A 15,615-nucleotide genomic window follows, 5' to 3' on the forward strand; every position below is an offset into this window, starting at 1 on the left:
AGCAGCCCCCGAAAACCGGTGAGCTTCTCACGGCTCAGACACCGCCAAAGGAGAGACTGCGAAATCCATTTGGAGCTAGTTTGGCATACTTTTCTTCAGTGCGTCATTTCCTCTGTATTCACGGGCAGAAACCATGTTGCTCTCTGCGAAGAATTGTTCCACGGCGCAAGAATGCTTTCTTTTTCAGCCAGTTTCTGGCTGACCCCGTTTTTGCCATTGACGGCCGAATGACGGTCGCTTCCGCCATCTTTGTGGGCGGCCAAACAATAGCTCGCGCCTGCTGCACAATGCCATGGCTGTAGTCCGGCTTGCAGTCCCTACTGGCAATGGCGGCAGCGGCGTCCAGCGATGACAGAAAGGCCTGCAAGGCCTTTACAGGAAGGCGTGCAACTTCGCTGCACGCAGTGCCAGGGCTTAGTCGGTTTACTTGCACCAAGCTGAAACTTTAACTGCGACAGGTGCGAATTGTAGCGTGGCGCACAAATGACCGAGCCTTAAATATCACTACTTAAAAAGGCATGGCGATTAGAAAAACGATATTACTGACCTCCACGGCCTGGGTGCGTATTTCGAGCGTATCCAGTTTAACCTGGGTGTGTTGAGCGTCTTACATCTTACTTAATTTTTCTGCCGCTTTAACAAAGTCTAATTATTGTCTCGTGGGGATAAGTTGTGAGGAAATGCTGGCGGCCGAGAGCGATCTGTACAGCAGCTGTATCCGGGGTAAAGACTGCCGACCCCGCTTATTCACCTGAGCCAATCAAAACTGATGGCTGCGTTGGAGGTGCTGCTAGTCGCCCTCAGAACTGCAATACCAGTAAGCCACCTTGAAAAGGCGGGTAAATGAAAGAATCCAGTAATGGTTAGTGTAACCTTGAGCCACCCTTTAATTTGTTGTTGTTGCTTTGAAAGAATGGCACATGCCAATGGTGGGAGACAGGCCAGAGCTTTTTCTTCCTGTAACCCGCCCAATCTCTGTCTCAACTGCCTGATTACATCCTCCTGTACTAGCCAAAAAACACAGCGGCAGTGCGCACATTATAGAAATGAATGAAATAAAATTTGTTGGTAAGTCTCCATGACCGAGAGATTTAAGGCATTTTCTAAGCGCGAAATCTAGTCCCATGAGATTCTTTCTTGCTGTATCTGTGTTAGCCTGGCGCATCATTCCGTTCGCCCGCGTGCGTCTGAGAGACACTTAGGGTGGTTTGTCGCCCTCAAAATATCGGCAGCAGCCACTCTCTGCTCATGTCTAGTGTGCGGTTCACTTTGCGGTTTCCCCCTCCTCGGTTAACCTGGGCTTCGAAAGGCGGTGAACAATAGCTTTCTTCTGCTTGCGGGTGACCGATTTCTCCGCAATCATAAATTGTTTAGGTTGCAATTTCATGCACATAGCGCCTTCATTGTTTGTAAACTGATCAATACACACGGGATGCGACGCTGAACACAACCGTGACTCAGCTCTTCTGCTTTGACACCAAGGCTAAGCGCGGCCAAATACGCCGCGGTCGTGTTTGGGCATTGCTTAATAAATCAATATCTCGAAGCAGTAGTTCAGAACAGATCCGTTCACACAAGCTGGAAAGGCTGTCACTCACGCTGGTGCTCTTGTGGTTGTTGAATGCCTCTTAAGATATGGCACATGCCGATGAAGAAGTACTGGGCGGAGTTTGGTGAGGAATTCCGGAGGGAATTATTGAAGTGATCGCAAGGAAAAATCTCCAATTATGCGTATATAAACGAGGGTGAAATGAAGGAGAAAAACTTACTGAAACAGGAACGACACAGAATGGATTTCGTTTGATAAAACAAAAACACAGAAAAGCGCGACACTGAATAAATGATTTTGAGCACAGTTAACACCGGAATCTCAAGGTTGTAATAACGAATTAGTGTTCGTGTTTTTCGTCCTTCTTCACTTCTCGCTCCAATAATGATTGTGGCCTTGAAAGAAAAAGATCATCAACAGTAATAGGCGCAGCCCCGAATGTGAGTAACGTGAACACACTACCAGTCCGATTCGCGTCCGTGGCAGCAATGGCTGTCGCCCATGACGTCTACCACTCTTTCGAATAGGTGCTTCTTATCCGCAGGTCTGAAGCTGAAGGGAGACGACGCGTCACTGGCGCTACGACAAATCTACCCGGACTGGATAAGCCCGACCATTACGCGCAAGGGTTCGGCTCAGCCGCGAGACACTCGAGTCGCCATGCAGTTCTCGCTCAGCCGCCGCTACATGGTGGGCGTTGGGCTCCACTCCACCAAGATGCTGTTTAGGCTGCTCTGCTGGATCCTCGATGCGGACTCCTCTGCCGCGGTTTGTGCGCTGATGGACGAAATCAGCGTCCTGACGAGCTTCGGCCTGATGCGCTGCGAGTTTGAGACGACTTGCTCCTACAAACAGGTACGCGTCAGACACGCCTGGATTATTTCTGAGGCTTTTATCGCTTCGGTTTGACCTGTGATAAACCTGAAGTGGTTATGGTCGCTGGAAATTGATTAGCGGGCGCGTTCCTGTACAAGGATAAGAAGAAAAAGACAAGGTTATTTGCATTTTTGACCATGATTTCGATGTATGACAGAGCGTTTAAGGATGTAACATCGTGCATACGCTGCCATGCAATTCGAATGTTGACACTGCTTGCTGAGGGTTTCCTATTACCTAAAATTATACACTTACATTGAAAGGACTGGAACATCATCCTTAAGTTTAAGGAGAATAAATGATTCTCGACGACTGCCCGCGGACAGTTGAAATGATACAGGAATCTTGATTAGCAAAGGCTGGCTCATATAGCCTGTTTGAACCGGTTTGATACAAAAAGGCCAGTGTACGGGACCGGCAGATAGAATTATCGTTATTAATTAGCATTATTAGCATTATTTACACATCTTTTCAACAGACTAACATTTCAGTTATGAGAGAGCGCTCATGTGTGCCGTTTCTTAATGCGTCCTTGTTTCATCGCGTTGTTTATTCCTTTTAAATTAACAATAGCATAACTGAATCAACAGTCTGAAAACTTAATATGACTGCGTGATTATTAACGGCGTCAATTTTTTACCAAATCAGAAAGGCATTTGGACCAGTGACTCCGAAATAAAGCCGAAGGTAGGTGCGTAATATATCTCCAAGAAAATATATTTTCTTTGGAGAGGCTCGTGATATTCTTTTTATCGCAACGTGGAAAAAAAATGAACATGACAGTGGCACGTAAGGAAATCCGGTATAGAGCTTCTCAATAGAGTTATCAAGAAGATATTTCTTTACAACACACTCCTCAATATAAGCTGACCTTTTAAATTTTCAGCAACGTTAAGACATTTAGTTATGGTTGTCACAATTAACAGTTTTACATGTCATTCCTGGATTCAAGTACCTTGCCGCAGAATGACTGGGACAGACGAAACGACGAAAGTTATTTGCAATACAGGCATGCAGTTCCTGTTTGGCTTGACCTCATTCCTTTTGTGTGAAATACGTTCCGTCTTTCCCATAAAACATACAGCTTCCAGGTTTCTTCTCGACCCTGTAGTATGGCTGGGATTGCGACGTGGGTGGTTTATATGTTTCGATTATGAGAACATCTGCAATTTCCTAAGCTGTTCGCCAGTAACCTCTGAGTCCAATGACTTGTACGAGGTTAGATTAGCACCACTACGGGACTTGGATGAAAACTGTTAAGGCTGTGTATTTAGCTACAGGCTGCTGAAGTCAGAATGAAACAACTAGTCTAAAAAAAACGTCACACCAATTTGTATTGTGCTTAATTTACTCCTCGTCCAATGGTTACTTACATTCATGCTATAAGAAATGATCATCGCGGGGTTTAGTAACATTCCTTTTGTCAGCACAAATCATACACCGAACATAACAGCTTATGAAATTACAGCGGGCTGCGTCTTTCTAAGGAGGCGCCGGAAACTAAGCATGCCATAAACAACCGCTCTATTCGTACTCCAGTCCTTCGGATTCCTCCTCGCGTTCTCATGGCTCTAGGTGCAGCTTTCTTTTTTTCGTTTATTCTCGTGTCCTCTTCGCTATCAGCGAACTTTCATCATAAACGTTGCTCCTTGTTCGCACAGCCTGTTACAAAGCCGAAGCCGCTCAACCATAGCAGCGGGTGTTTAAGTTGTCGGATATTCATAACCAACTGCGCAGAATCTTGCTGTTCTTGCGATGCTTAGCAAAATCTAAAAAAATTGCCTACTTTTTACGCAGGGAGACCACAACGTTCATTTCGGTATGTAGTGGATCCCTTCTCCAGTAGTTGGACAAATAATGTATGGGGGTAAAACCGTGACCTTGATTTTGTGTGACTTGAGCTGAAGCGCACATAGCGATCAAGCTACCTCCACCAATTACCCACAGTTCACCCGTAAATACTTCAGATTAAAAGCATGCACATGAGCTATGAATCGCAATACGTTTTAAAGGTAATGGAAATGTTTCCAAGGTAATTAAGTGTTCTGGTTCTTTGAAGAATGTACTACACCTTTGTGCAAAGCACTTTCTAACATTTAAACTTGAGGAGTTGTACACAAGAGACCGAAGATTCTCTCTCTATGCAGCAACACTGACACAGCCGAAGCCCACATTCAGGTGTCGAAAAAAACAAAACTCCGGAACGTTTTTCAATAAATTGCATGTTCATATATATGTTAAAGCCGTGGCGCACAGGCATAAAATAATTATTTAGCAACAAGAAGTTTGTATGCTTTTATAAAAGAACATTTATTTTTGCGTTTGCGTCCTCTGGCTTTCTGCGGGAATACTATACGCTTGAGTAGTGATGAAGTAATGTTCAGGCCAGTTTCTTCCGAGTGTCCTCTCTGTTTTTCTTTCTCTATGCTTATAGCCTGAGTCAGTTTTGGACGCTAAGCACCATAAACTAAACGAAACAATGCATTTGAAAAGAAAACTGAAAAAAACACTTAAGATATCACTTCTTTTCTTGGGCCCTGAACCGAGGAGTTATATCATACGTACCTTTCGGTGTAGCGTTGGCGTTGCTGCTGTTGCTGTAGCACGAAAATCGCCAGAGATGTAAATAATAAAAAGTGAAAATTTTGGATAATGTAGCGTGAGAGCATTGGCCGCAACCGTCGTAAAATTTTTAGAACATGCAAAGCAAAGAAATCGCACTGAAACGAAAATTTGGGGGAAATATTAAAACACAAACAGAGAAATGCGCCATGCAATGTGCAAGATTTCCGAGCACAGTTAACAAGGAGATCTGCCGGTTGCACGAACGAATGCTTGTTCGTGTTCTTCTTTCTCCTATTCTCGCGCCAATAACGGTTGCGGCCGTTAAAAAAAAAGAAAATTAACAAAAGGAAGGAGTATGCGCAATCGCTTCTGAGGCAACAACTACAACAACAATTAGGCGAAGCCCCGGATGTGAGTCACCTGAGCACACTGCCAATCCGATGTGCGGCCGTGGCAGCAACGGCTCGCGCCCATGGTGTCTTGAACTTTCGAATAGGCGGTTCTTATACGCAGGTCTGAAGCTTCAGGGGGCGACGCGTCACTGACGCTACGAAGACTCATGGTAGACTGGGTAAGTCCGACCCATAAGACGCAAGTGTTCGCCAGGGTCACGATACACCAGTGTCGCCATGACGCGCTCTCCCAGCCGCCGCAACTTGATGGCCGTTGGGCTGCCTGCAAGGTGCGCGACGAGTGAAAATGCGCTTCTCGCACTGCTCTGCTGGATCTTCGATGCGGACCCTTCTCGGCGGTGTGTGCGCTGACGGACGAAAGCAGCGTCCTGGCGAGCTTCGTCCTGTATGCGCTGCGAATTTGGGACGACTTGCTCCTACAAAGATGTACTTTTCGGACACGCGTGGATTAGTGGTGTGTCTTTTAGCGCTGATTGATTCCTAGTGACCTTGGAAAGTGTAGGCAGGCCCTGTGGTCAGCCTGCTGTTCTAATAGACACTAAAATTGATTAGCGGTCAGGTTTAAATACAATGATATGAATAAAAAGTCAAGGTTATTTGGTTTTCTACGCGTGACATTTGCTGTAAATCAGAGCATATAAGGCTGTTCCGTCGTGCATACGCGTTGTGCAATCCAAATGTTGGCACCACTGACTGAGTGTTTTCGATTATTTAGGTCCTTGAAAGGACTGGAACATCATTCTGACATTTTAGCAGATCAAATTTTCTCGCGAACTGCCCGGGGGTAAAGGAAAATGAAATGCTGTAGGAATGCTAACATTACAAGGCTGGCTCATTTAGCTTGCTCGAACCGGCTTGTTAACTATTAAACTGAACCAGGTTAATACATAATTCCACTAAATTGGAAGCTTTTTCGAGCAATGATCAGCACTTGTTTAGTCCACATATCCTGTGTAATAAATTGGAAAATTTTAACGACAGCTAATCTCAATCAAAACTCTGAAATCCTGATATGGCTGTATGATTATTAACGACCCCATTTTCTTAGGAAAACAGGAAGCGCATGTGGCCGATGACTTAGAAATAAATATGAAGGCAAGTGCGTAATATATCAGGAAGAAAACAATTTTTTCCTTCCAAATGTTGATTTTTTTGTTATCGCAAAATTGCACACAAATCAAAAATAATTCTAGCACGCAAAAAAGGGCGCATAAAGCAATTCAGTTCTGTTATGCGGAAGCTATGCCTTTCCAACAGAACATCTAATATCATAAGACATTTCAAAATGTCCCCAAGCTTAAGCTTTCCAGTTACAGCTGTCACAATTACCACCTGATATTTATTCTTGCACAAAACATATCTTGCCGCATAAAGACGGCGACAGAAGAGGGAACGAATGCGAAAGCACATCACGCATAAGGCCCCTATCTGCTTTGGACTCGTTCCTTTTGATCGAAATACGTACCGCCTTTGTCGCAAGTATACAGCTCACCAGGTTGCCTTCTCGGCCCTGTATTGGGACTCGATTTACACACGGGGCGTTGTAAAGGCCTTGAATATGAGAGGATCGTCTGCAATTCTATGAGCTTTCCTCCAGTGCCCTCTGATGCCAAAGACATATACGCCTCCTACAATAGCCTTAATACGCGATTCAGAAGCAAACCGTTCGGGCTGTGTAAATTGATGGAGAATGCGTGCTTGAGAATGAAACAACTAGCCCAAATGAAAACACTACATCAGATTATATTAGCCTTAATTTACTTGTCCTCGAAAGATTGCTTACATTCAAGCAACAGCAAACCATCATCGCGGCAAGTAGTATAACATTAGTATTGTAGGTACAATTCTTGCATCAAGCATTAAAGCTTGTGAAGTTACGTCCTCAATATTAATTTTAACTCCGGAAAACGCATTGGGCGGCAAAATATGATAATTTATAATATAGCAATATTTTGCAATGAAAAATGTGATCTCATCTCGAAGCTTTAGATATCGAAAACCATGAAATGACAGCTACCCCGAGATTTGCATATTTTTTCTCCTCTTTTGATACAGATGGAAGGGAATAGGCTAGAGCGAAGAAACAACGCGAGAAGAGATGGCAGAATAGCAAAGCAGCATGCAGATCAAATTATGGCTTTCTGCCAATGAGAAATGACCCCCGTTATTTGCGTAGTCTCTAAACTCCAGGAACTCAAAGAAATTTCCGAAGGTTACTCATGTAAAAATAAATATAGCACATGACAAACCGGAATTATCTATATTTCATTTCTTCTATATTATTAACCGTACTACAAGAAGCGGTGCATTTTCCTGAGTGAAATCTCATTTTTCGCCTTCCCTTCTTCCCTACGCTAGGTGATTTCCGTGGTCGTTTTTTTTGGAAGTGTTGTTCCGAATTTAACAACCGGAGCCTCCGAAGCAGATGCGCAGATGACCAGTTACGGCACTGCTAACATTGTACAGTCGTTCCGCCAGGCATCTTTTCGTTTGCCCAATTTAACACCGGCCGCATGAAGAAACTAATCGGACGATTGCGATGAAATTTGAGAAACACGGGTGAAGTATTTTAACCATGGAAAGACGTACACAGAATGCGCTCAGGCAAACGGCGACGGCGTTTGGCAGTGGCTTAGTCTGCGGTCGGCGTGTTTCTCAGCAGCCGCCGGAAACAGAGCATGCCATATTCCATCACTCTCGCCGTCCCTTCGTCCTCTGGTTTCCACCTCACGTTCTCTTGGCTGTAGATGCACCTTTCTTTTTTCCTTTTATTATTGTGTTCTCTTCGCTATCGCGGTAAATTTATATTCCGCCTTGCTCCTGTTTTCGCGCAGCTCGTTACCATTCCGACGCCGTTCAACCCCAGCAACTGGTGTCTAAGAGCTGCGCTCTAAATATTACCGGTAATACGAAACCACCTCCGCAGTATCTTGGTTTTCTTGTCATAGCTAACATTGTCTCAAAACAGTGTCATCTTTTTACGCACTGAAAACATAACTTTCACTCTAGTACGTAGTGGATTCCTTGTAGCGTTCTGGAACAAATTAAATATGCGGGGTACGCCGGAGATCTTGATTAATCTTTCAGATCTTTCAAAAGCGTCTGCACAGAACAGAGCTCCTCTTTTCTAGAGAAATCTTCTAGAGAAGCCGAGAAAGAGAAAGAATTGTTTCCCGTTTCCAGGCGTTATACAGTCTTTGTCAAAAGTGCTCACCCCAAGATGTGCTTCTGAGCCCCGCAGCGCCACACCTCTTGCAAATTATGTAGTCTCAATCTCACAATGGCAGACATAATTTAGGTCCTGAACCCTCGCATGCGTAGGTCTGTGAAAATTACTCAAGAGCATCCCTACACGAATTGGAAGGAAACTCCTTGCGCTCTATATTTTTGACAAAGGCGGTACCTTATTTGTAGAGATATTTAAAAGTTTATGTAGGTAGTTTTCCAAAGCTTCACAGAAGCACCACTTGGTAGTATGCAGCCCTGAAAGAGCCAGATATTAACCAAATATATAAAATTTATTCTTCCTGTTTGAAGGCCTAGGAACGATTTCAAAACTACAGCGCCGAATCTGTAATTTAGGATGAACCTAGGCTTGGAGAACTTTGGTGACATCACGGAAATCAGCATGTATTCTGATTCTTATTACGCGTTGTAGAAACGACGGGCGCCTTAATGTAGGCTCTCGAGGTAAGGAGCACAAGTATTGTGCATGCCAGAAGGGATCACCGAAACCGACTGTTGGACTCTTCTGGATTCAATACCAACAAGCGAGGAGAGGTGGGACTAATGCAGCTTGAAATTTCCAGCCTCACGTGATGTATGAAATCTTGGTGAACCCCAAACAAAGAGCACATTTTGTTACTCACGTGGAAGAAAATTGCCATGAGAGTGGTATATGTCACCTGGAATAAAATATGTCCGTTGAATGGTAACATTTAAATGGTTACATCAATATTTTCTTAAATGTCTTTAGTCTGCCTAAAATTCATTTTTTTATTCAGGATAACCTCCTGGAATGCGTCTTGGAGAGTCCAGGGAACAGTGCGCTTTTTCACCAGCATGCAGCGAAGGACACTTCGCAAGCAGCATACCCAACGCATGCTTCTTCACTCCTGGCGCCATCGTGGAGCGCTCAGAACACGCCTGTCGGTTCAGAATTTCAGCCTCAAACCCGAGCCCCTCAGTGCCGCTCGTGTTCCTCTCTGTAATAACGGCCACTGCAGGCGGCGATCCGGGACAGAAATCTGTTGACGGTGCCTGCCCGAAAGGGCGTCCTCTGGTAGTTTTCAGTAGCGATCAGTTTCCTGAATTATTCAAGTAAACCGTCCGTGATCACATTGTCTCAGATGTCAACGTCATCGGTAAAAAAGTTGAGCTTGAATTGTGCCAAACATCGGGGCATGATGGCAGCTAGTGATCAGCAGTGGAGGCGTTCCTGTCCGGACGCAAGCGTGATCCTTATGTGCTTCAGCATCGACTCTACCGACTCGCTGGACAACGCCCAAGAGGAGTGGACGCCGAAGATACGACATTTTTACCCCTCTCTCCTCGGGGAGAATCCTAAGGAGCCATGCCGCGAACCAAATGCGCTGCGGGAGCAGTCCAATGATACCTCCATTCGAATGCCCGCTTTCGCCGACTTTTATTTCAGCGCCCCAAGGGATGAATTGTGTATGAACGTGTATGTATTATGTGTGTTTCATTTATTAATTTTCATTCTTTACTACCTGAAGAGCTCTTGAGTGGTTGTGCTTGAAAAGCAACAGCAGTAATAAAATTGAATTGAATAGCTAACGAATAAATCTTGCCTCTCTTGCCCGTTTAATGCGTCAGCTATAAAAAGTGTTCTGGAAAGCTATGTCGTCCCGTTTATTGAATGCATATGACAGTTCCAAGGCGAGGGCACCAGTGTGCATCGAAGCATACCTTTGTTTTAAGTGCGGCTGGAAACGTTCTCTATAAACTTGGAGTTGGCAAATTTTTATGAAAATCGGGATTGGATTCATATTATCGCTCTCTTTAAAAAGCTACATGAAACGCACTTCTGAAAATTAAATCTGAATCAAGAAGATCGTCACGCTTTGAAATACATCTGAAAAATGGTGAGTATTGAGGTTAATGAAGAATAGCTTAGCAATACTCGATTCGCTGATGGCACGACTCCAATAAGTAAATTACGAGATGAATGATGGTGCCTGGCAGCAAACAAGAAATGAGAAAGGGTGGGTCAACATTAATATGCTGAAATCAATGTTCATCAGCCTCGGAAGGGCGCTGCAGTTAACGAAAGGAAGCAAAGCGTCAGGGTAGTAAAGGTATACACCTAATTTAGGGGCTGGTGACCGCAGATCTGAAGCACGATGCGAAATTACGAGAATAGGAATACGGTGCAGTTTACTCGGCAGGAACTCTCAGGTAATGAATGGCAGCTTACCTGCATCCCTCATGAAGGAAGTATATAAGAAGTGCATCTTACCGGTACAGGAATTTATGGGGAAGAAATCTGGAAGCTAACGAATAGGGTTGAACCTAAACTCAGGTCATAGAGTTAGCTAAGGAGTGAAAAATGAAAGGCGTAACATTAACAGAAAGCAAAAGAGTGGGTCACTGTGCTGACTCAAATTTACGGTATGATAGTCGAAATCCAGAAATGTACAATGGCGGAAATCCTAATGCGAATGCAAGATAACCGATGGCCTAAGTGTAACGGACTAGATATCAAGTGCAGACTGCGGCAGAAGGTAAGGACGGCGGATTATATTAGGCAGTTTTTGGGGATAAATAGCCCGCGCCTGGCACAGGACCGGAATAATTAGATAAAGAATAGTGATCTTTGTAATCTAGTGGGATTAGTTTGGCTGGTTATTATTATTTGTCATGGCTGTACAGACCCAAGTCACCGAGTTCAGCAGCAACTGCTCACTGCCTTCAAGTAAACATGGGGTAAAAAGAGTAATTGTGTACAAGGGCTATCGCGACGGAAGTTGCATTTGCGGCTTGGGTGCACCAAAAACGAACCGTACTAAAAAATGTGGCAAATTTATGAACAGGATCACATCTTCCGTTGTGAATTATAAGCAGCTGAGCAGCAGTCCTAATGCACCCGAGTGAAACTTCTTGAACAATACACATCAGCTGAAACTAACGCATAGCTCCAGTTCCCGTTATTTCTACATGGGCAGCATATTTCATGTGAGCTCTGTAAATGTTTACATTTCATTTCGACTCATATATAATCTACGAACCATAAAACGAACTTCAATTACCAGCGCACACTTGGCCTCTGAAATCGCGACCTCAACCTTTAAATTGGCAATAGAAAATTTGGCAATCTTATAGCTGAAAAAAGAGGTTGCGTCAAGTGAACAGCAGCGACTCTTGGTTACGAAATAATGGGGGGAATATGTAATGGAAATAAATACGGAGCTTTCGGATGGCTGAGACTGCTTTGTAGAGCGTTACGAATATTTAATCCGCAAGTTTCTTTGAATCAAAACTAGGTCATGGTCCAAAAGCTATAATAGGAGACATGTTTGCTAAACACATATATCCATTTGTAAACATGGATCTGGCGCTTCCTCCCTACCCTTCAAGCAGAGGTGGGCCTGGCGTCCGGCCGCCCTACGCTAAGCAGGTGCTGCGGAGCCTCCGTTGCGTAAGCAGTGCAAGGAAAAAAGTTATCCCTTCAAATAGCAGGCCCACGTGTCCACCATCTGGTGGCAAATTTGTCAACCGCGAGGCTCCCACTCCTCTCTAGCTTCGTTCCTTCAAGGCGGTCACGGGTCATATGTGTTTTACGAGCCAGGGCGAGCCTGGTGGCAATTGTTTTCTTGAAGCCACTGTTTGAAGGATTCTACGCGACCGCTGCACAAACCTCCTCTCTGTAATATTTTCCTTTGTATGTGCCGACACCTTTTGTGGGTTATTCCAAAAATAAGGCAGTAAAGCCTTAGTCTCAAACGCTTTATTTCAATTTTTTGGCGCCTGACGCATAAAATGTTTCGACACTTTGTCTTGCATGTTTGCAGTTTTAGGACAGGAGGGTTTATTTTTTATATCCTCTAAAAAATAGTTTTCACTGCAGAATAATTTCCGACATGTGTCAATACAGCGTGCGTTTCACTGAACATCTTTAAAACTTCTCATAGAGTGGTGAAGAGCAAACAGTGTGATCAGAAGGAAAGGAAGCTGTGCAACGCGCCAGTTTAGAAAATAATGATTATTAGCAAGCTAATTAAATCTCAGTCACTAATTTTCATTTAGCACACACTGGTGCTTACGGCTGATGGCGAGCTTCCAGACGCAGACAAACCGATGCAATCTATAACTGTTTCTTAACCAGTAAAAGTCCGTCCTCTAAAGCCTAGCAATGCGAGAAGATGCGATTTCTGAGCAACTGAGCACCTGAGGAACGCAGGAAATGTTTTGCAAACACAGTGTCCGCTGGTCACATGTTGCATTGGATAGCTGCCAATTTAGACATTTCTGCGTTGTTGCACCACGGCTTGCATGTTCTTTGCTTCATCGTTTGGTGAAGTAAAGGCGTTGTCCTACCCGTCTGCATCACCGTCCTTTTTTTGAGCCATAAATCAAATTAAACATATGCCGTGGCATCAATAGCATAGGCACTTTGAATTTGGCCCAGTAGTACCGCAACCTGTCGAGCAGACGTTCCTTTTGCTTTGAACAATCTGGGAACTCGAGGTGCCTCGATTCGGTTCAATGTGGAACAAGCTTCAGATTTTGCCACCCTCCATGGCGTTTGACTAGTTATTTATGTTACTTCGAGGGAATATTATGCCAGGTGTTGACGTGGATATGAACTCGGAATTGAGTCTTGGCACCGGAGTGTGCTGAGTAAACAGTTCATTATAAATAAAATTTGAAAGAGGCTCAGCATTTATTGGTGGAAATATCTCCCTGATGCCATATATGGTGGGTTTACATATGAGTATGCGTTCAGCAAATATGCTGCTATTAATGCTTTTAGAGAAATCGCTAGTTTTCATTCCAAAGAATCCTAGCGATTAAATGATCATAATGCTCTAAAAGCACTCTCAGCCGTTCAAAAACTTCGTAATTCTTCCCATTACATATTGCGCACATTATTTCGAAACCAAGCATCGCTGGTGTTCACTTAACGCTCCCTTGTTTTTTACGGATAAACAACTGCCAAATTTTGCGTTGTCAGTTCAAGGGATGAGGGTGCGATTGCTGATGACACGACAGCACTGGCAACCGTAGTTTATTTTGTGGTTCATGCGAAACAAAATGTAAATAGGTTCAGGGTTCAGAAGCAATACGCCACCCAAATAGAAAGAACAGGAACTGCAGCGATGTCTTAGTTTAAGCTGCAATGTATAGTTCAAGAATTGTCAGTCTGGTGCAGCTGGCGTGCTCCTCAGCTGCTTATACTTTCCACCAGGTGATGTGCCCCTCTTCATCAAATTGCCACCTGTTTGGTATAGCACATTTTCGGTGCTCCCAAGCCACAAATGCAACTTCTTCGCGATAGTCCTTGTAACCAATTTCTCAAGTATTTTTACCCTATGCATCGCTAAGAGCAGTAAGCAGTTTGCTGCGGATGTCGGTGACATAGATCAGTACTGCCATGGCAATAATAATGATCCGCCAAACTAAGTCCACTGCAGTACAAACGTAAAGCTCCCATATCTAATTAACCTTTCCTTTTGGGAGCTACACCTGATTTATTTCCAGAAACTGTCTAATCTCATCCGCCCTCCTTACCGAGGAGAGGGTGTATATCTCTGAATATACGCCATTTTAGCATGGTGAAGAGAGCCGGAGATATAGCATCTCCCAGCGTGACGCGCTTCATAATTCGAATTTATTATTTCAGACATTCTCTTCCTGAACCATTTACAGAGAGAGAGAATATAAGATTTCAATCCTCATTCTCTAACCGATTAACAAATCTAATTCATAAATGCAGTTTCCAAACGCATCCCAAACAAAGAGATGTTTGGTTCTATAAAGCTTCCCTCGCTTCGGAACTGGCAAATAGATTCAATAAAAAGATTACATCACTTTAGTGTTGCTTGTTAGGAGAGTTGGTGATCCATAATAATAGAGCAGCGCGTAACAAAACAGGACAACAGGAGGAGCTCGTGTCGTTCTGTGTTCCTCCTGTTGTCGTGTTTTGTTGCGCGCTACTCTATTATTATACATCGCTTTGGCGACGAGTATTCATAGTCAAGGCTATAAAGGTGGGAAAGGGGCATGATCTCTCTGGTAGCATCGACGTCCATTTTATTACTGTTGTTGCCTATCAGGTGCAGTCGCTCAAGTGGTCATTAACTAGAAAATAGAAAGTAATAAACCAAAGAGATATATATATATATATATATATATATATATATATATATATATATATATATATATATATATATATATATATAGACATGCTCACACACACAAGCGCTGCCTGCGTTCGCCAAATACACGTCAAAGGAATTGAACATTCGAAGATATCTCATTGGACAGGTCCCCCAAAGCATTTGCATATTGGCGTAGGTACCAGTGAGTCTCCGCGAGGACAGTGGAGACGCTTGGGCAAAAGTGGTGCAAATTAGGGGTCCACTTCTCTGGGAAGCTCTCCAGCGAATCGGGCGAGTCGATGTTGAAGCCCATGAGGACGACGCTTTCGTACAGGTGGGAACGTCCCCGCTGCCGATCGCTCGCTGTCATCCTGCCCGCTGTGTCCCACAAATCCAGCTCAACCTGTTTACCATTGGCCTCGATGTCGGTGACTTTGTGTTCACGGATGGCATGCTCGCAGAAATCAGGAAACTGATCTATACTGCAAAATCTGAGGAGACACCCTTTTCAGAAGGCACCGTCACCACTATTCTGTTCCTAATCGCCGTCACCAGTTGTCGTTAATACAATAAAAAGGACGAGCTGCCCGGAGTAGCTGGGGTTTGAGGCTGTTGTTTCGAAGCAACTCGCGCGTTTCGGTTCCTGAGAGGCATCGTGCTCTGCCCTCTCTTGAACCAACGCACTTATCCGTGGACATTCCTCGACGTCTTCCAAGTGGGCATCCTGAATCAAAAATGGTCTTTTAAGTGGGGGAAAGGGATATAAGGAAATTTTTGCGTAATCATTCAAGTGTAGCCATTCAACGGACATATTTTAGTCCAGGTGACACATGCCGCACACAAGGAATTTATCATTCACGTGAGTAACATA

At 44.1% G+C, this 15,615-nt stretch overlaps 1 protein-coding gene across 2 annotated transcripts; it reads left to right on the forward strand.

The window, feature by feature from the left end:
- The first annotated feature begins 1,936 nt into the window (after positions 1 to 1,936).
- On the forward strand, positions 1,937 to 5,852 carry LOC144102563 (uncharacterized). Of its 2 annotated transcripts, XM_077635810.1 has the most exons (3): positions 1,937 to 1,989; positions 2,094 to 2,404; positions 5,504 to 5,852. In XM_077635810.1, exons 2-3 carry the CDS (start codon positions 2,210 to 2,212, stop codon positions 5,507 to 5,509), a joined length of 201 nt encoding a protein of 66 aa, XP_077491936.1. In that variant the 5' UTR covers positions 1,937 to 1,989; positions 2,094 to 2,209; the 3' UTR covers positions 5,510 to 5,852. The 2 variants fall into 2 exon arrangements, with proteins under 2 accessions (XP_077491936.1, XP_077491930.1); XM_077635804.1 differs by lacking the exon at positions 1,937 to 1,989 and having other exon boundaries at positions 2,028 to 2,404.
- Positions 5,853 to 15,615: the final 9,763 nt, after the last annotated feature.

Source organism: Amblyomma americanum, chromosome 1 (genome assembly GCF_052857255.1).
Source record: "Amblyomma americanum isolate KBUSLIRL-KWMA chromosome 1, ASM5285725v1, whole genome shotgun sequence".
NCBI classification, from domain to species: domain Eukaryota; kingdom Metazoa; phylum Arthropoda; class Arachnida; order Ixodida; family Ixodidae; genus Amblyomma; species Amblyomma americanum.